The sequence below is a fragment of the Polistes fuscatus genome, unplaced genomic scaffold (assembly GCF_010416935.1).
Source record: "Polistes fuscatus isolate 324 unplaced genomic scaffold, CU_Pfus_HIC Scaffold2, whole genome shotgun sequence".
Lineage (NCBI taxonomy): Eukaryota > Metazoa > Arthropoda > Insecta > Hymenoptera > Vespidae > Polistes > Polistes fuscatus.
The window spans coordinates 17,579,775-17,601,077 of record NW_025113096.1 but is presented as its reverse complement, the minus strand read 5'-3'; the positions used below and the strand labels follow the sequence as shown (position 1 = coordinate 17,601,077).

The window sequence follows — 21,303 nt, the reverse complement described above, 5'->3', positions numbered from 1 at the left end:
AAATCTACAATCGTATTAAATCGTATGCATGTAATATAGAACATATATAGATTGCAATAAGGTAACACTATTAGGCTACCTTATATCGGTAGTGTTATTTGTGTTGGTGCAATTGGTAGGGCTGAGTGTTGGTCCTGCCAGTCATGGCGCTGGTTGATACGAGCATCAGTATGGCCGCTCATTCGGAAGGAATTAATCGGTTAAAAATTCGTACTTAAATTTACTTCTACGTTTGAATAAGAAAAAAAAGAACTGTGATTTTTATATAGTGGAAATAGTATTTGTTTTTCTTTTTGAAACTCTAGACATCGCATTATTTGTTATGATATCTTTATAAATAATTGATACTTAGTAACATAATGTCATCTATGATTTAAAGTTGTTCGATAACAACTTATTTGTGTTGAACGTGACAGCTTGCTCGCTTTGAAATATGTCTATTCTTACGGTGGCAGGTGATTCTTTTCTAAATGTCGAATAATTATTTTGATTTTTAAGTAAATGTATGTTACATATATATATATATATATATATATATATATATATATATATATGTATGTATTTTTGTTTTTTAATCGTTTCTATTGTATCTTAACACGAACGCTTTGTTTTGTGTAATTAATTTGTAATACTCTGGAGTTTCAATGGGTGACATATTCTACAACTGAATTATTCGACAATGCTATTGTGTACATATTAAACACTATAAAGTGGAATTGATACAAAAATATCCTGTATCAAGCATGTATGTATCTTCATGTGCAAGTTTTTTCAATGCATTATACTAACTCCATTTAATATGAGTTCTTTTTTTGGTCATGTTTCGCTCGTAGCTACATTATTGATAACGCAAACGTTTTTACTTATTTTGGAGACAACATTTGACTTTAACATTCTTTCTTATAGGAATAAATCGGTTGAAAATTTGTTAACGTCTAGTCATGATGTAATAAATAGTATAAACTCGTCAAATTTGGGACATCAGAGTGGCGCTACAAATGTAGGAAATGGAATATCAACTGAGATATCTCAAGAAACAATAAATAGCGGAGGTGGTAGCCCTATATCAAGTCCTAATTTATCTCCTCGCCCAAGCCCTAAAGCTCATTGCAAACGAGAATATATTAGATTAAATTCTGATTCAAGTAAAGAGTCCAATCGTGCAAATAAATCTGATGATCAATCGCAGGTGATATTATATTTTATATTGATGTTAGAGTTTTCTTAGCTGCTTCTTCATCAAGTTTTAAATATTTTATTATCCTTTGTTATTCAGGAAGCGATAAACAAGTCATCCGATTCAGTAGATTATAATAAGAGTTCTGCACACGAAAGTAAAAAAGAATCCAGGAATGGAGATAGAAATAAAAAAAAATCGTGGTACCATGTCTTATACCCAACGTACAAATCTCGATCAGAAGATTTTAAACGAATATTTAAAGATGTTCCGGACGATGAGAGATTAGTTGTAGGTAAGTAATTTTATTTTTCGAAAGGACGTATTATATTTAAATAAAAAGAGGATACAATAAAAGCAGGTCAATAGGGTTAGCAAAGTTCTAAAATATTTCTTACACTTTTTATAGCTTTAAGTGTTATTCATGCGAGACTATATCAATTGTAGAACCTTTATAGAAGAATCCTGAATCCACAAATCAGATTGTGAAACATCTCTATCTATCATCTTTCTCCTTAGTAAGTTATCCCCTGCCACCTCATCTGACATTGCTTTTGTTGTTCAGATATGGCATTATTTAGTTACTTTTTAAGAGAAATTGATGTTATACAAACTCTTTTCTTTTATTTCTTTTTTTCTCTACTTTTATTTAAGATTATACATTGCCTAAACGTGCATCTGATTAATATCTTTGAGTATGAAATTTTTTAAAAACTTAATCTTTCAAATTTATTAGAAAAACTAATAGCTTTTACCCATAAACAAAGCTTGAAGATTCATGTTACAATACCGTATTCGTTAAATTAGACAATTGTTGGTACTTAGGCATCTACGCATATTACGTAAAAAGAAAAAAAAACCAAATTATATTTATTGATATTGTTGCATGAAGCCCTGTTGTTTGATCGATCAATTAATACAATACTTTTGGTTTTTTAACAACATAATTAAATATCTTGATTTCTCTTAAATTAAATCAATTAATGATCGTTTACATAAAAATTGATAGTTAATGGATGCACATTAAACTATATTATAAATTAGTTTTATTCCTTTAAATCTAATTTTTTTTTATTCTCCTTGTTAATTCTATGCCTTATTTTACATATACAAATTGAATTTTTAGATTATTCCTGTGCCCTACAACGCGAGATATTAGTGCATGGAAGGCTTTATGTCTCTCAAAACTACGTCTGCTTTTATGCCAATATTTTCATGTGGGAGACATTGGTGTCTCTACGTTGGAAAGACGTTACATCTATTACTAAAGAAAAAACAGCGCTTGTGATTCCCAATGCTATCTTAATATCTACAGTTAGCGATAAATTTTTCTTGACTTCATTTGGTGCAAGGGACAAGACGTATTTGATGTTATTCCGTGTTTGGCAAAATGCTCTGATTGGTCAGGTAGGATGAATTTCATATTACAAAGAGAAATTTGATCACAAGTCTTAATTACGTACTTCAAATCATAAAGCAGACTGTATAATAACATTTATGTGCTTATGCTAGTAACATCAATGCCTTATTATATTATCTTATCTTAATAGTAGAAGCAAGATTAATAGGAAAGATTAGTATATAAGTTTTATCTTGATATTACTTAAGTATTTATATTCGGATAAAAGTAAAAAAAAGAAATCAATTCCTCATGATGTTTTCTTTTAGCCTATGAGTATGGCCGAAATGTGGCAACTTGTTCACACTAGTTATGGGGATGAATTGGGATTAACGTCCGACGATGAAGATTATGTACCACCATTAGCAGCTACAGACGAAGAGAAATTTTCAACGCGATTATCCGTGGAATCATTTTCCGAAGTAATATATTTAATATCAAGTTTTATATTATGCAATGAGTTATCGTATTTATGTGTATTCATATATTTTATCTTTTAAAAACATAGGCAGAAGGTGCAAGCATGGAAAATTCAACTTCCCCTATTGTAGAACCAATTAATGAAATAGAGGAACAAATTGTATCTTTATCTCCACCCCCACCCCCACTTCAGCCTAGAACAGATCCAGTTCTTGATCCAACTGATCTAAGCGATACGACGGAAAGTGAAGCTGAAAAGCATACTGGTAATGTTATATTTATATTTATATATTTCATTTTATTGTCTTTATTTATTGGCTATAATAAAAAATAAATGTTTCAGCAAAACTTAGCATTCGTGGAACTATGAAATGTACTTCACCGCACGAAGGTCGTGAACTCTATAAAACTATTTTCCCTATACACATAGATCAGTTGTTCACCTTGTTATTCACTAATTCAAAATTCTTTTTGGATTTTCACACTGCTCGCAAAACTACTGGTAATACATAATAAATTACACTTTGCAATAGAGAAAATTAAAATATTGTTGAATATTTGTAATATTGGATTGATCAGACATGATAATATTAACTATTATTTTCTGGTTAATCTAATATATATTGTCTATTTACTAAATTAAAATCCAGATATGTCGTTTTCATTGATTTAGATTTGGTGCAGTCTGCGTGGAGGCATAATGATCAAACTGGTCAAAAAATGAGGACTCTATCTATGACAGTATCATTAACTCAAGCAATTGGTCCAAGGACTTCGTTAGTTACAGAAACTCAGGTATAAAGAAAAACAAAACCCTCTACATGATATATCTTGTAAATAAAGTAATGCTAAGTGTATTGTACTTCACATTCCATTTAGATTATGTTGCCATGCAGCAGACCAGGCCTTCTTTACTGCATTGATGTAGAATGCACAAATGCAGGCATTCCATATGCAGATTCCTTTAGCGTGTTATCTCATTATTGTATGAGCAGCGTATCGGACAATGAAACAAGTCTGGCAGTATATTCACAAATCAAATATAAAAAGAATGTTTGGTCTTTTGTGAAAAGTAAGTTTTTCAAAAAACCCCTCTTTCTAATGAAACATAAATTTCTGTTTAATTGTTAAATCTGGTTGTGATAGGTATGATAGAAAAAAGTTGTTGGGCTGGACTTGATGATTATTTTAGTAATATAATAAAAGCTTTGAATGTAGAATGTGAAGAAGGTACGGCGAGTGCAGGATTAAAGAGAAAAACACGTAGAAGGAGACGAGCAACGTGTGCAGGAAATGCTTTACAAAATCATTCACCAGATAATATATCTCCCAACCATCAATCTTTACCTACAGATTTGCCACATATACATAATAATAATGGTATTATGAAATACATAAGTATATCCCCTGTTTTTGTATTTATAATTTGTAATATAAAAGAAAAATCTATTTATTTATATCGATTAAATGCATAGGTGCCAGTACTAGAAGCGATGCAGGCATGATAGTTAGTTCAATGCTTCTGGTGGCTGTATTATGTCTGATGATAATCAATGGGTTGTTGTATTACAAATTATGGGGCCTGGAAGAAGCTGCAGCTTACACAATAATGGACTTACATGTTCTTAAGTATGTAACAATTGAAATATAATATTTTATAAATCCTTAAATACACATGTAATTGTAAGCTTATATTGCATTAGTTGATAGTAATTGTAGTATACCTTATATAATATAATATTCATATAAGTTATTGTAATTTTGATGAATTTTAATATATGCTTTATCGGATGAATTTATTTCAAACGTATTTCTTATCTATAGGAATACTCCAAAGACTGAAGAAGAATGGATAAATTTGTTACAGCAACAAGAAAGTTTGCATAATGTAGAAGTACGGAAATGGCAACGAGTTTTGCATACCGCTGCACAATTACTTAGACAAGTAAGTCAAACACTTTAAATAAATATATTATACTGTTTTTGATTTGATTATTTATTAAAAGAAAATAATGTTGCTATTTTCTGCAGACTGAAGAATCTTTAACAGAATTACAAATGAGCATTCATCCTACCGCAACAGAAAAGATGTTTTCAGTATTAAAACCACCTCTGAAAAATACAAATACTCGCACAGGACAACAGAGTAAATCTGAATTATAAATACAATTTATCGGAATAATGTTACGCTCCTTTGTTAGCTCAAGGTATATTAATTAATAACAAAAACAATTTTTATGCATGTCCATAAACTTACGAATGTTACTTTTACACCTACAATATATATTTCAATTTCAGATTTGTTTTCTCGTTAATGTTGATTCCATCAATAATCTTGTGTATAGTTGAGAAAGGAGAAAGAACTTATTGATGCACTGTGATTATATTTAAAAATTCTACAAAATATATGGAATAATTTAGTGATAAATATTTAAACATTTACTATTTGTATTTGAAATTAATGTATTTCTTAGTGTTACTGAATATGTATGTATAATACTTTACACAAATTTGCTTAACATGAGAAAAATAATTAATTCTGTTATAAATGTCATAAAATAGATATATTTAATGTAAAACATAACGAATAGATTATTGTTTCAAAACGACTTTGATTTACTAGGTAGGGTTGCATAATTGATTAATTAAAAATAATGAATTAGATCAATCTATTTTTATGTTAATAATCTTTATTTTTTAAAACTGTTCTCTACCCCTACATAAATATATAGAAAACAGGGTTTAGGTCAATAATGAATTCAGACGTAAATCTTAATTGGTTTTGATGAACAGTCTCTTTTGAAAGATTAAAGTTAAATCAAGGACAATTTTTTTCTTTGTAAAAAATATTTAGTTGTATATGTTGATAAGATTGGTACAATATCATTGAAAGATATTATAAAAATCTACTTACAAATTTACGAATACGTCAGAAAATAAGATAAAGAATTGAATTAAAAGTTAACATAAGCACAGTATTTAAAAAGTTTATTTCATTAAATAAACTGCTTACATATTTCTTATTTATTTATCTTCTGGTTTATTAAATACAAGCGTGTATCCACATTTACCGCAATAATGACGGTCTTCCATTGCTGCCATGAAAACGCCAGCGCCACATTGCTCACTAGGGCATTCTCGTCTTAGACGATGGATCTTTCCATTTTCATCGACCTACAAAATATAGAGATAAACATTGAACATGCTATAATAAAAATCAATAAATAAATTGTATACGTAAATATTCATACCTTGTAGAATTTGAGCACAGCAAGCTTAACCTTCTTCTTCTTGTGCTTGATTTTTTTAGGAGTAGAGTAATTCTTCTTCTTACGTTTTTTTGCTCCTCCTCGTAAACGCAAAACTAAGTGCAAAGTAGATTCTTTTTGAATATTGTAATCTGATAAGGTTCTACCATCTTCCAACTGCTTGCCAGCGAAAATCAATCGTTGTTGGTCGGGAGGAATTCCTAATAAAAACAAAATAATTTATTTTTTCATATAAAATCATTTATATCTTTCCTTTTTCTCTTTAAATATGTCTAATATTCTTTCTATAAAAGATTTAATAACCTGTCGATATTTACCTTCTTTATCTTGAATTTTAGCTTTAACATTTTCAATAGTATCGGATCCCTCTACCTCTAGGGTGATGGTTTTCCCTGTGAGTGTTTTAACAAAAATCTGCATGATGACTGCCTCCTAGATCTTGCAACAATACCAATTTAAATTAGTAAATCAATAAACTAACAAAATTAATTTAACCCTTTGATATTATTAACCAGATGTAATAATAAATTATATTTAATAATTAAAGTTTTTGTTTTTTTTTATATAATTTTTATGTGACAAGACTCAAAACAATAATCAATACGTAAAACAACATTACATTATTTTACACTCATATGGACAAAAACGTATATGCGTCAACAGACCGTGCTGGTAATTTTTACCACACGCATATATGCGTCCATAGCACAGTCAAAGGGATAAATAAAACATACAGATTTGAGATGTTCGCTCATTACTAATGTTGGAATGTCTTGTATCTAATGTATATTGGTTTTACATGTAGTGTGTAAGAAGTGTGTAGATAGTGTGACTGTGAAAATATAAGTATAAGTGAACGGACGCATGAAAACTAGAATAAGTTAAAAATACTAAATAAACAAGAATAAGAGAAAAGTTTAATATAATGTGTTCTTATAGCAGAAGTAAATCTAAAAATAATAAAATAGTAACCTCCTCCATATTAACCTTCAACAATTAAATTAATATATATTGCGACATTCCGCATTTTTAGACAATATGCGAGTATACAACACGTCGTAACAAGTGCATTGAATGTATACATCTCTATAATAGTTCGACGGAAAAACTAATTTTCCATCACTTTCGCATCTCAAGCTTGCGCGCGCGCGCACTCACACACGCCATGTGCTAACGCAAGTGTGAATAAAACGTTTTAATTTTTTAAAATTAATTGTTTAAGTTAATAAGGAGAGCAGTGATTGAGATATCAATCGTTCGGTAATAATTTTAACAGCTTGGTGAGATAAAGAAAAGTAAAATTAATTGAAGTATACCTGCAGCTTTGCTAACCGACCGTGGAAAGAAAGAACATAGTAAGATTAACAAAGTAATAATTGTATAAGAAAGTAAAACTAATGTTAAAAATATTGAGCGGATATCAATCGCGCCATCTGTTAGTGGTTCTGAATTCCCCTAACTGAAGAAGATCTTAAATTTTAGCAGATCTGTGACTATTTGTTGGTATCTGTTTTTCACTAGAGATATTATACGTATAGTTGTATACATAGTGCTTGAGACAACATTTTCATTAATTTCTATAACAGGGAATAAAGTTGTACCTTTATGCTTATTTAAAATAATAGTAGGATGATAAATAAAAAGTAATAATCAGAACATGTTTTAATAGGGTTACAAGACCACCAAGCATATGGTACGAGATTACAAACATTTACAGCATTCAGATTTCTTACAATCTGATTTGGATGATACAAACGGCGGTTACGATAACTATAATACAAACAATGACAAAATTGAAGATGAGAAGTCACTTAAAGAACTTCTCACATGTTTGGAAATACCAAAGAAAAAAATATTTGATCATTTTACTAGGTAGAGTTACATAATTGATTAATTAAAAATAATGATTTGACCAATCTATATTTATGTAAATAATCTTTGCATTTAAGACTTTTCTCTAACTCTACATAAAAATGTAAAAAATAGCGTTTAGATCAATAATGAATCCGGACTTAAATCTTAATTAATTTTAATGAAGTCTTTTTTGAAAGATTAAAGTTGAAGCAAGGACATTTTTTACTTTGAATAAATATTTAGTTATATATTTTGGTAAGATTGGTACAATACCATTGAAAGATATGCCTACTTATAAATTTATGAATAGTTAGAAAATAAGATAAAGAATTGAATTTACACGTTCCTCACTACGTCACACAAATATACATGACGAGTATGCTTCCGGTAAGACTCCAGATACGGGTGAAGTTCTTGTTCAATTAAATAAGATTTTTTATTGGAATTTAATAGAATAAGTACTGTTAAATATAAATATAGAATATACAAAATAAAAATATTAAAAATATATATTACAATATACATGATAATAAATTTTCATTATATTATGTCATAGTAGCATAGTACTCATTAAACCACATACATGTGTACTCTATTCGAATTTCACCGTACTATTCCCGCTTATTGCTGTCTACATTCAGGCGCACCGAGAGTCACATTTGGGCCCCGCAAAAAACCAAGTCAAATGGCGGTTGGGCGACGAATGTGTTAAAAGTTTAATATACGCTTAGTATTTAAGAAGTTTGTTTCATTAAATAAACTGCTAACATGTTTCTTATTTATTTATCTTCTGGTTTATTAAATACAAGCGTGTATCCACATTTACCGCAATAATGACGGTCTTCCATTGCTGCCATGAAAACGCCAGCGCCACATTGCTCACTAGGGCATTCTCGTCTTAGACGATGGATCTTTCCATTTTCATCGACCTACAAAATATAGAGATAAACATTGAACATGCTATAATAAAAATCAATAAATAAATTGTATACGTAAATATTCATACCTTGTAGAATTTGAGCACAGCAAGCTTAACCTTCTTCTTCTTGTGCTTGATTTTTTTAGGAGTAGAGTAATTCTTCTTCTTACGTTTTTTTGCTCCTCCTCGTAAACGCAAAACTAAGTGCAAAGTAGATTCTTTTTGAATATTGTAATCTGATAAGGTTCTACCATCTTCCAACTGCTTGCCAGCGAAAATCAATCGTTGTTGGTCGGGAGGAATTCCTAATAAAAACAAAATAATTTATTTTTTCATATAAAATCATTTATATCTTTCCTTTTTCTCTTTAAATATGTCTAATATTCTTTCTATAAAAGATTTAATAACCTGTCGATATTTACCTTCTTTATCTTGAATTTTAGCTTTAACATTTTCAATAGTATCGGATCCCTCTACCTCTAGGGTGATGGTTTTCCCTGTGAGTGTTTTAACAAAAATCTGCATGATGACCGTCTCCTAGATCTTGCAAAAATATCAATTTAAATTAGTAAATCAATAAAATAACAAAATAAATTTACCCCTATGACTGCTATGGGCGCATATTTACGTACGGCGCAAGCCATCGGTGTAGACTATGGATTTACATGCGTCCATGTACAATGCATATACCTCACCATATTTACCATCATATAATAGTTAATAGAGTTAATGTTAAAATTTATTTTACAAAATGTTCAACTTAATTCGAAGTTCTACGAATATTAATGAAAATAAAAGGAAACTGTACAAATGTATTTATAAAGATATCTTTATTACAATTGTCCATTTAATAATACAAAAGTAAAATATAATTTAAGTAAATTAGACATCACTTTTTTTTTTAAATTAGATTAAACAAGTAATATAGCATTGATACAGCCATCATTTTCTGGATTATTTGTGACTTGTGCATATTTACCCCATACAACTTTACCAGATTGTGTTACAAGACCTAATTCTGAGATATTTACTTCGATAATAGTGCCTTTGGTTATGACACCTAAATTTGTATACATAGGAGAGCTTGGATTTTTTTTAACATCTATAATCGGTAGACAAAAAGTTGCTTTTAATTCTGGATGCGTAACATGAGCTTTTTTAAAACGCAATGCCATTGGTCTAATAAATCTTTCAAATTTAGGTGGTTTCCTTGTAAAGTTTTCTCCGACAAATGTAACTTTAGTTACCATTCTTTTCCAAGACTTTCGTTTGGACTTTCCACTTCTCATAACTCTAAATACTTCTGACTCTGATTGAGCTTTCACTTTAGGTATTGGTACATCCCATTTTCCAACTTTCTCCTTTCGTTTCTGTTTAATCATATTAGACAATACTTTAGCTCTTTTGGTAATATCTCTGTCGAGAAGATATACTGGAACAGCTCCGTCCGACGGTTTTTCCGATGTTTGCTTGACTTTTTTCTCTTCATGAGCTTTGATCTTTTTCTTCATTTGAATTTTTTCATTGCGACGCTCCTTATTAAAGATTTTAGCCTTGATACCACGTAAAGAACGAGCACGCTCTGCTCGTTTATGAGGCTCTCGTGCTTCACGTTTTCTTTTCCTCTCTTCATAATCCAAACGTCGTCCATATAACTTTCTGTGTTTCTCAATATATTCATTTTGCGGCATCTTGATTGACAAATAGCTTCTTCAAATTTCTGAAAAAGACAAATAAGCATTTAAAGTAATGAAACTTGTCAATGATGAATTAAAACTATAATTTTTTATTTATGTATACCATAAATAATATATTATAAGATTAAATGTATCATAACTTACCTTACAAGCTAATTCACAATTATTACAAACAACCACACTGTAAATGAAAATATTTGTCTATTGGCTACTATTTTATAGCACTCAATAGAATGTATTAAGTGAAACATACAGATTTGAGATGTTCGCTCATTTATTAATGTTGGAGTATCTTGTATCTAACGTATGTTGGTTTAAATGTAGACTGTACGAAATGTGTAGATGGTGTGAGTGTGAGAATATAAGTATAAATGAATGAACGCATGAAAATTAGAATAAGTTAAAATACCGAATAAACTAGAATAAAAGAAAAGTATAATATAATGTGTTCTTATAGCAGAAATAAATCTAAAAATAATAAAATAGTAACCTTCTCCGTATTAACCTTCAACAATTAAATTAATATATATTGTGACATTCTGCATTTAGACAATATGCTAGCATACAACATGTCGTAATAAATGCATCGAACGTATGCATCCCTCTTATAGTTCGCCGAAAAAGCTAATTTTCCATCGTTTTAGCATCGCAGGCTTCCTTGCGCGCACGTGCGCACATGCCATGTGCTAACGCAAGTTTTAAATAAAACATTTTAATTTTTTAAAAATAATTGTTTATGTTAATAAGAAGAGTAGTGATTGAGATATCAATCGTTCGGTAATATTAATTTTAATAGCTTGGTGAGATAAATAAAAGTAAAATAAATTGAAATATACCTGCAGTTTTACTAACAGACCGTGGAAAGAAAGAACACGATAAGATTTAAAAAAACAATAATTATATAAGAAGAGAAAACTAGTGTTAAAAATATTGAGCGTGTGGCGACTCGTGGTTGCATTTCGCCACAGCTGCGGCGCGCCAATCGCACTAGTTCCGCTATCAGACACAAGGTGATCACGACTTCATCGTCGTTTCTCGCTAGTGGCAAAAGTTACCACGATTACTATTTAAAACGGTATAGATTTCAAACCAATCGGGTCTCGCGAATATCTAAGGCAGAGAGCACGCTGTTAGCCTTACTGATGAATCCCTAGGCGTGCTTCTCGGGAGGAAACACAATTATGACTCTTTTATGTGGCGCGACTAGATTAGATAAAATACAACCGCCACAACTTGGTGCTAGGGACTTTTCCGTTGCTCCTTACAAATGCATACAACATAAAACATTATAGTACAATAGTATTATCAGAAAAAAAAATTTTTATCTTTATTTGAAAAATAAATATTTAAATATATACATTTTTATGTGCAAAATTAGAAAAGACAAATGATTTATAAAACATTAATGTAAATATCATATTTGTTTTTTTTTAAATATTATACTATTTCATTCATATAGAAAACACTTTATATACTTTTCTGATTGCATTAACTTCTGAGTGACTCAATATACAATTTTTTAATATCAAATACTTCGATACATTTGTTACAATAGTTCACAAAATAAAAAATGAAGGCAGCACTTTCGAGTATCGTTTTCGTATTCATGATTTATATATTCATAGGGATATAATCAGTGTTACTTATTGCACGTGGGCAGTTTTCGAAAAAGTAAATAGTTTTTGGTTTGTGTAAATAAAATTAATTTCTATTTTCCTCAAAGAAAAAAACAAAATGTCTATTCCCGACAAAGTTTTAATGAGAAAGATTGTGAAAAGAGAAAAGAATAAATTGAAAGTATTGAAGGAGAGATCCATTAAGCAAAATGGTAAATATAATTTATAGGTTATCTATACAAAACAAAATATTTCTTTGTCTTACAATATAATTTAATAATATTTATTAATAATTAAAAAAGACTAGTTTGATGAGAGAAAAAACAGATTTTAATGTTGTATGCTACTTTTATTTAAAGGTAAAGTTGAACTTGAAAATCTTGAAAATGATGTCGATGAAAATACCACAGAAGAAAAAATTGGAATTAAGCGTCTAATGACGCAAAATGGTCCAACTAAGAGTAAGTGATACATTGTAATTTATATAAAATCTATGAATACATATAATAATAATCAATTTAATTATTAGAAAAGAGAAAGAACCAAGAGATATCCAAAATTTCGGATGAACAAAAGGTAGATGAGAAGCCTGACAACGACTCCGATGATACCAAAAGTGAAGAGAATGAAAATACTCAATTAAAGAATACTACAGATGACATTGAGAAGAATTGTAAGTTTAGAAGAGACTTTACAGTAACTGTACTATCATTTAAGAAATAATACTAAATTATTTATCGTTGTAGTACCTGGGTCTTCTTTAGGATTAGAAGTATTGAACAATAATAGTTTTGAAACATTAAGTAAACGTGTTTGTGAAAACACTCTTAAAGGAATACAAGATATGGGTTTCACGCACATGACTGAGATACAAGCAAGATCAATTCCACCGTTGTTAGAAGGAAGAGATTTAATTGGTGCTGCCAAAACTGGATCAGGAAAAACATTGGCTTTTTTAATACCTGCTGTTGAATTAATTTATAAATTAAAATTTATGCCACGCAATGGTATGTTCTTTTTATATTAAATTATTTTGTTCATTTGTCTACTTTTTTCTTGTATATGTGTATGTATATTTTAATTTAGGTACTGGATGCATCATTATTTCTCCTACAAGAGAATTATCAATGCAAACGTTTGGTGTTTTAAAAGAGTTAATGAAATATCATTACCATACGTATGGTTTATTAATGGGCGGTGCTAACAGACAAACCGAAGCACAAAAGCTCTCAAAAGGAATTAACATCATTGTTGCTACGCCGGGTAGATTGCTGGATCATTTACAAAATACCCCAGACTTTTTATACAAAAATCTACAATGTCTTATCATCGACGAAGCCGATCGTATTTTAGATATTGGTTTTGAAGAAGAATTGAAACAAATTATTAACATTTTGCCAAGTTAGCATCAATCATAATAACAAAAATTATCCTACATAAATTATACAAAAAAGTAATAATAAATTGTATTACAGAAAGAAGACAAACTATGTTGTTCAGTGCAACGCAGACTAAGAAGGTAGAAGCATTGACGAGTTTAGCATTAAAAAAAGAGCCTGTGTATGTTGGAGTTGACGATGAAAAGGAGAAGGCAACTGTGGAAGGTTTAGAACAAGGCTATGTAGTTTGTCCTAGTGAGAAACGTTTCTTATTGTTGTTCACATTCCTAAAGAAAAATAGAAAGAAGAAAATTATGGTATTCTTCAGTTCCTGTATGTCCGTCAAGTATCATCATGAACTTTTAAATTACATTGATCTTCCTGTATTAAGTATACACGTGAGTATTCGGTTATATGTATTAAATTAAATTAATTATCATACAAAATACATTAATATAAAAAATAATTTAAAACTTTCTTACATACAGGGCAAGCAAAAACAAACCAAACGGACAACAACATTTTTCCAATTTTGCAATGCTTCTTCCGGTATACTTTTATGTACAGACGTGGCTGCTAGAGGACTCGATATACCCGATGTTGACTGGATTGTACAATACGATCCACCGGATGATCCTAAGGTATGTAATTGTTATATGTTTACCTTATGACATACTTTCAATCCAAGATACAACTAACATTGTAATTTATACGTAGGAATACATTCATCGCGTTGGAAGAACGGCACGTGGGGAAGGTAGCAGTGGGCACGCTTTATTAATTCTACGACCAGAAGAATTAGGCTTCCTTCGTTATCTCAAGCAAGCTAAAGTTCCAGTCAATGAATTTGATTTTTCATGGAATAAAATTGCAGACATACAATTGCAGGTATTTTTTAATTACAAAAATATCTAATAATTCATATTTTTTTAGAATATTTAAAAATTGCGTTCCATCGCGCAAGAAACTATTATTTTTAAATACCAATCTAGCTAAAGATTGTAATTTAAGAACACGTAATCGCTATGTGTTAACCGCATAGTAAGAATAATGAAAATCTAAATGGAATTATTATTATTCGAAAGCTAGCGTAAGATATATCACACGAGATGCAATTATGGTCGTCGTAGTTGCCGCGTGAAAGTGCAACAACGAAGTACGGAAGTGCGTCGAATCGTTCGTGTTTACAAGGAGTATACAAGTCGCAATAATGTTATTTCTTGTCTTTTATTCTCATCTTGTTTCATTCCACTGCATCTATCTCTCGCTCTTTCTCTCTCTCTTAACATTTTTTCAAGTTGTGTGGAGCACGACCTCCGCCTTATTTTTTCTCTTTATTGCACTCGCATAATTTTATTGCACTACTACTCGTTTGTATGAAAAGTAGAGGGGTATGGCTTAAGGAGTGGAAAGAAGAGTGGGGGAGGAAGGACTTCTGTGGTAGAAACGTGTGAAGTGGCGCCCACACGCGTGATTCACGCACCACTCCTATTTCATTCCCCTCTTTCATCCCCCTCCTCTCACTTCATGTAACAACTACTCGCTTATTCGAAATCAATTCAGGAACCACGCGGACGCTTCGTTCGCACTTGGAAATTAACGTTGAAAGATTTGATTTGGAAATACCGTGAAATACTCCTCGAATCTTGAATATCTTCACTTTAGTCCCATTTCTTTCTGATTTTTCTTTTTTTTTGGCCATTTCTTCAGAAGTTAAAAATACATAGTAACTTTCTTTTCTTATCTTACTTGAAGTGAGTCTCTCATAACGAACAGTAAATTTAACCGTAGTTATATTTTACGAGACAATAAAATGAACGATGTATCCGGTGTAATATATTACATTTTGTCTAACTTTCTTTTTTTAACGTAGAATTTTTTTAATTGGCTTATTTATAAATCAACGAATTATTTGATATTATTTTGTAAAATGTATTTGTACTATACCAGATTGTTTTAAATATCAATGACGAGTTCGTTTTTTTACGAACTTGGCTTCTAACTTTCTATCATCATAAACTGGATCACATGATTTATACTATCTCTTTCAGCTGGAGAAGTTGATCTCTAAGAACTACTTCTTAAACATATCAGCAAAGGAAGCGTACAAGGCGTATGTTAGAGCATACGATTCGCATCATCTCAAACAGATCTTTGATGTTCAGACATTGGATTTGGCTAAGGTTGCCACATCTTTTGGATTTGTTGTTCCACCAGCTGTTGACTTAAGTATGATCTTATAAATAACATAATTTATCCATTCAAATTGTATATTTGATATATTTTTTGATCACGTAAGATTAACATTTTATTGATTTGGTTCTTATAAAATATGGATCTAAGTAAAGAATTAATTTACTGCACAATTCGTATGAGACAATGTGATTTAATTATACGAATAATGCGATAAATTAATAAGAAATAATTTTTATTATAATCAACGGTACATTCAACAAGATAAAAGTTTCAAAATTAACTTTTCACTTGTTTTAAAAAGGAATTTTAGTTAATCGTTTAGCAAGAAAATTCCTGTTCAGTTTCCTTAACGCTATGATAATTTACAGAAGTAGGAGCTAGCAAAGATTCGCGGCCACGAAAAAGGCTCGGCGGAGGCGGTTATGGTTTCTTCAAGAACATGAACAATCCAAATGCCTCACGACAGTTGCAACGTACCAAGACCTTCCGCCAGGTGGGTAAACGTGGGAAGGACAACCGACAATTCTCCAGATAACTTTTATATGCATAGATATATTCTTTTTGGTATACAAGTCTTTTTACGCTTTAAGTCAACCGTACGAAGTTTCCTTTGGAAGCGTTAAATTATACCTACAGGTGTAGATACTTCATTATTTCCAATTTGTCTTTTATTACAGCGTATCACCTACTAGAAATTCTCTATAAATGGTAACGTGATCCAGCTCGTGCAAGAAAGTTTATTTTGTCTTTATTGTACAGCTTCAATCTTTTTTGTCTTTTTTTTTATAATTTTCTTCATCATAAAATCAGCTTTCACTTTTAATTATTTGTTTATATTATTATGCGAGAACCAACAGAAAAATTCGCGGTTTTCTTTATTTTATTTTTTTTTGAAATCCTTTCCAGTGGAAAGGGAGAAGAAGAGAAGAGTTGACGTATAAATTTTATTCTTAAAGGAAACAAGAAAGCCACGAATTTTTTCCAATTTTTCTTGCACTGGTATGAATGATTAGAACCAATTAATGTTTATTTAAATGACACGTGTAATAATACAATGTTCCTGTTATAAAAAAAAAACAAATTATGCGTCTACTCGCTGTTACGTGTTAGGCGAACAAGATCGTAAGATTTATTGTACGATATTTTAATGTATTAAATTAAAAATATTAATTTTTTTTTTTAAGTTAATAAAATATATTATTCTTCGCCTCAATCAGTAAAAGTGGGTTTTTCTGTTTGAGATGACCACAAATGAAAACTTTCTTCACCTTTAAAAAGGAAATGGTAATTAGTTATCTCGTAGAATAAATGTAATGGATAAATTAAGGATTCCTTGGGGAGAATTTAATTATGCAGGATCGAGGAGAACAAGTAGGAAGAAACCAATTTTCTTTGGCAAAGATCGCTAATTTTTATTAATCAGCCTTTTAAATGTTTATCTTTTTTTTTTAATTATGCATCAATTTCAACTGGAAGATATTTTTCGCGTAAAAAAGAATCTCCATCGTCGCATTACGGAGTTTTATTATATTACAATATTATATATAATAATTTAGTTAAATTTAGTACAAAGTTATATATAATAATAAAGTTTATACATAATTTTATTACATAAAAACAAAAAAAAAATAAATAAATAAATACGTCAGATCCGTAGTAATTTTTATTTTAATAAAAGAAATATAAATTATACTCGACGGAGAAAATATGCGTAATAATTAATTTACGATTCAAGGTCAAAATAATTGTGTTCTTTTGCTCGTTAATCAACACATCATTTTAATTAGCTTTAATTGAATAAATTAAATCCACCGATCGATAATCGGGGAATAAAATTAGAGATCCGCTTGTGCATATATTTTATTTTTGATATTAATATTATTATTATTATTATTATTATTATTATTATTATTATTATAATATGGCAAATAAATTTCATGTTAACGTGGGTCGATCGGGAAAGTTCTCGAGATAGATCGAAAACAAAATTGGTAAAAGGTCCTACCCCTCGAAGCTATGACAAAATAGAATATGTCATTCAATTTAAAGAGTAAGAGATAAAAGCCCTATCGGGAAGAAGAAGGTAGACAAATAATAATAAAAAAAATAATAAAAAGAAATACAGAAAAAAAAGAGAAATAATTTATAACGCCGAACACCCACGTGATACCGCGATGGGGCCATGTATGGATATGTGACGTCAACGTTACTTTACACATTAACCAATATACTTGTGTAGGCGCTTGGTACACTGCATAGAAGGTAACGCCCGTGGGAGAACTGTAAGGCGACAGCGCAGCCTCCGGAATCGGTCCACCATCGATTCTCGATTATTTCAAATTACTTTTGTTTCATCGATCAGAAAACAAAAAATTAAACAATTTTCTTAAGATCACATTTAACTTGTATATTATTTTTTATTAATAATAATCAAATAATTAGATCTTTTCCAAACAGATTCGTATTTATCGATCTTTAAAGAAAATAATAAAAATAAGAAATAATTAAAAAGTATTAAAAGGTAATTATTATTTTCGATGGTCGTATCTAACTCGTGTATAATTTTTTATTGACAACAATTAAACAATTTGGTCGTTTCCAATCAAATTCGTTTTATTTATTTTAGAAAAAGAAAACAAGCAATTAAGATATATCAGTATCGAAGATTGTATTTAATTGGTATATAATTATTGGAAATAATGCGAAAATTAGAAATTGAAAGATCGTTTCACAAGGGCACGGCAATCACGTGCAACCTCTGATCTTTTTCAAATATTACACACTTGTAGTGGTCAACGAGGAATATATATTGCACCCTTTATAAATTGATTGTGGTCAACCATTTGCGAAAAAACGGGGGTAGAAATTTCGGAAAAATTGTTATGTTCATTTATATGTTTTGCTTTGATAGAGTAACAAGTAACGGCGCGGTCTCGTATTCCTGATATCGTCGGATCGAATCCACGACGGGGAGAATTTTTATTTCCTTGATGTTTTTTTATACGAATATTATCCTAAAAAATATATCGTTCCAAGCACGCTAAAAGATTAATTTATGTTCCTTACATAAAAGTACTAAACACCTTACCAACGAAATAAATCCTGTAAATTTCATATCACATTGACTTCATCTCGAAAGTTTAAGATTTTTTTTTTACGAAAGAAAATAAATTAATATTTAATAATATTTTATTTAATATTACTTTTATTGATAATGCAAAGAAACAGAATTGGAAGCAGAGGTAGCTGTATACAACTAGTAAATACGAAATAAATCTCAACGAGAGAACGGTTTTCACTCGAGGAAAGTTTCAAGTGTCCTCGTGAAAGTACTTTCCTATACATTACCGCGTTGTGTTATATACACAGATATATAGAAACTTTTTCTTCAGTATCCGCCAAAGACCGACACCAAAATACACCCACGCGTACTTTCGAAGATCGACGATCAGTATTTTCATTCCTTTTAAAGGTACAAACCAAGTACTCTGCGTCAACCAATCTAACAGTAAACTTTCCAAGTATGGACTACTTTTTTCTGTCCTTCTCTCAACACTGCTTACTACAATATTACATTCAACAAACTTTCCTTAAAAAAGGAATTCAAAACACGATAGGATGATTCAAATATTAATTATTTAATTATACAGGGTGTACCAAAAATTCCTAAACCCCCTCGTAGTTTGTACAATATAAAGAAAAAATTATCATAAAAATTCCGGGTAAAAGAAATAATTTAAATTTTAAAAATTAGCCAAGAATTTTAATCCCACCGTGTAGAATAAAGATATAAATCATTCAATTTATTATGAATAATAAATGTAATTCGACGCGCGCATTTTATTAAAAGCCACGTACAGCGTTGATTGATATCGATAAAGCTACTACGTGATTATTAACAACGCTGAATATAACTAATTACTGTTCATTACAAGGAGATACGAAGAATATATCAAGCATGTACGTGTTACATACGTGACGAAAAGGAATGAAGAAGGCGATGTTCCTTTTATCTTTGATATCCGTTTACTCTCGAGAGATGCCGAGGTTCAATATTATCTGCTTTAGATGCGACACATGAAGGTAGATTGAAAGCAAGTAGGTAGAATTATTAATTATGCATTCCGAGGCATATACCACTCTGAGATTGTAACGACGTCGATTCGTTGATGCAATGTATCGTTTCGAGATAGGAGGGGCCGTTACGTTCTATGAGAAAATATTCAACATCTCTGCTGTTGTATCTATTTGTCTTTATCCATTCATTATTTCTATCTTGTGTCTATAATTTTTTTAATTATTTGTTCATTTTATTTTATAAAATATCGTTGATTTTTCTAACTAATTAAATAAATAAATTTAATGATGTATTAGATGTAGCAATTAGTTTGGTGCTTTTTAAAAAATTTAGTATTCATTTACAAAGTAATTATACATCTGTTATTTTTCGAATAGTCTCCGTTGTATTCCATGATTTTGGTCCATCTTTCAGATAACTGTCGAATTCCTTAACGAAATAAAAATGGTGATTTTGATGCAATGAATTTAATATCATGGCATCGAATTTATTGCAACACCTAATAGTTTTTAAATGATAATATTCGCGACTAATATTCCAATTTCAATGATACGATAGAAATAGCAATAGAAATAGCTAGGAAAACGCTTTTGTATAATTCTTAAAGTACGTAATTAGGCTTACGTTTACTGTGCATACCAAACGGTATGACCATAATAAAATGAAAGGCAAAGGTAATTAAACCGCTGTTTCTGAAATAGTTCAGAAATATCTGTTTGAGGTGACGTGTTTTCGGTGCGACATGATTTACGAACCAACTATTAACTACCTTTGTAATATTCCTTTACAATAATTTCTTTTGTATAATGAGTTTTTAAACGAGATACTAAGTCGTTGACAAGATATCATTTTCTTCGGTTTTATCTTTTATTTTCTTTTTTCTTTCATTCGTCGATCAACTTCTAAGATAACATTTTTAATGAAGATACCAAAAATGGATTAAGTTCGAACTTACATTCGAATATATTATTTCCCACGCCCGATTCTTAAGATTTACAATGTGTCTTCTCTCTCAAAGGAAACAGGCATGACCCACTTATCCTAGCGATGTTAAGTGTAACGATATGTTATGGATCATAAAACATATAGTCAAGGATATGTTGTTACACCAAACACTTACCACTCGCACGCATTAATTCGTAAACATCGGTATTTTTTAAGTGCTATGTAAATACGTATAAGTTATACGTACATACAAATTTTATTTCTTTGTAGAGTCGTTAAAATTGTACCTTTCAAAATGAACATTCTAAAGATTATAATTTATTTATACGCAATCTCTAAGTAAACATAAGAAGA

At 30.2% G+C, this 21,303-nt stretch overlaps 5 protein-coding genes across 8 annotated transcripts; 2 read left to right on the top strand and 3 right to left on the bottom strand.

The window, feature by feature from the left end:
- Nucleotides 1-55: 55 nt before the first annotated feature.
- LOC122516361 (protein Aster-B-like) lies at nt 56-5,668 on the top strand. The gene is made up of 15 exons (XM_043634102.1): nt 56-455; nt 640-745; nt 907-1,189; nt 1,277-1,472; nt 2,304-2,584; nt 2,846-2,998; nt 3,085-3,262; nt 3,340-3,498; nt 3,670-3,791; nt 3,876-4,068; nt 4,143-4,376; nt 4,472-4,625; nt 4,821-4,941; nt 5,028-5,203; nt 5,295-5,668. Coding segments are annotated over exons 2-14 (2,208 nt in total). The 5' UTR covers nt 56-455; nt 640-743; the 3' UTR covers nt 5,160-5,203; nt 5,295-5,668.
- Nucleotides 5,669-6,012: 344 nt separating this feature from the next.
- Nucleotides 6,013-7,662, bottom strand: LOC122516368 (ubiquitin-40S ribosomal protein S27a). The gene is made up of 4 exons (XM_043634117.1): nt 7,582-7,662; nt 6,583-6,703; nt 6,248-6,465; nt 6,013-6,170 (listed from the first exon to the last, which is right to left on the bottom strand). Exons 2-4 carry the CDS (start codon nt 6,683-6,685, stop codon nt 6,021-6,023), a joined length of 471 nt encoding a protein of 156 aa, XP_043490052.1. The 5' UTR covers nt 6,686-6,703; nt 7,582-7,662; the 3' UTR covers nt 6,013-6,020.
- Nucleotides 7,663-8,875: 1,213 nt separating this feature from the next.
- Nucleotides 8,876-11,589, bottom strand: LOC122516369 (ubiquitin-40S ribosomal protein S27a). Its single transcript, XM_043634118.1, has 4 exons — nt 11,572-11,589; nt 9,461-9,581; nt 9,126-9,343; nt 8,876-9,048 (listed from the first exon to the last, which is right to left on the bottom strand). The coding sequence occupies exons 2-4, from the start codon at nt 9,561-9,563 to the stop codon at nt 8,899-8,901; spliced, it is 471 nt and encodes a 156-aa protein (XP_043490053.1). The 5' UTR covers nt 9,564-9,581; nt 11,572-11,589; the 3' UTR covers nt 8,876-8,898.
- On the bottom strand, nt 9,850-11,642 carry LOC122516366 (ribosome biogenesis protein NSA2 homolog). 4 transcript variants are annotated; one of them, XM_043634111.1, is made up of 3 exons: nt 11,572-11,623; nt 10,880-10,916; nt 9,850-10,758 (listed from the first exon to the last, which is right to left on the bottom strand). In XM_043634111.1, the coding sequence occupies exon 3, from the start codon at nt 10,727-10,729 to the stop codon at nt 9,950-9,952; it is 780 nt and encodes a 259-aa protein (XP_043490046.1). In that variant the 5' UTR covers nt 10,730-10,758; nt 10,880-10,916; nt 11,572-11,623; the 3' UTR covers nt 9,850-9,949. The 4 variants fall into 4 exon arrangements, with proteins under 4 accessions (XP_043490046.1, XP_043490047.1, XP_043490045.1 ...); XM_043634112.1 differs by lacking the exon at nt 11,572-11,623 and adding an exon at nt 11,226-11,563; XM_043634110.1 differs by lacking the exon at nt 10,880-10,916 and having other exon boundaries at nt 11,572-11,642.
- A 581-nt stretch (nt 11,643-12,223) lies between these two features.
- LOC122516363 (probable ATP-dependent RNA helicase pitchoune) lies at nt 12,224-16,580 on the top strand. Its single transcript, XM_043634106.1, has 10 exons — nt 12,224-12,563; nt 12,711-12,812; nt 12,881-13,024; nt 13,098-13,358; nt 13,438-13,752; nt 13,827-14,128; nt 14,219-14,371; nt 14,448-14,618; nt 15,782-15,959; nt 16,295-16,580. The coding sequence occupies exons 1-10, from the start codon at nt 12,470-12,472 to the stop codon at nt 16,459-16,461; spliced, it is 1,887 nt and encodes a 628-aa protein (XP_043490041.1). The 5' UTR covers nt 12,224-12,469; the 3' UTR covers nt 16,462-16,580.
- Nucleotides 16,581-21,303: the final 4,723 nt, after the last annotated feature.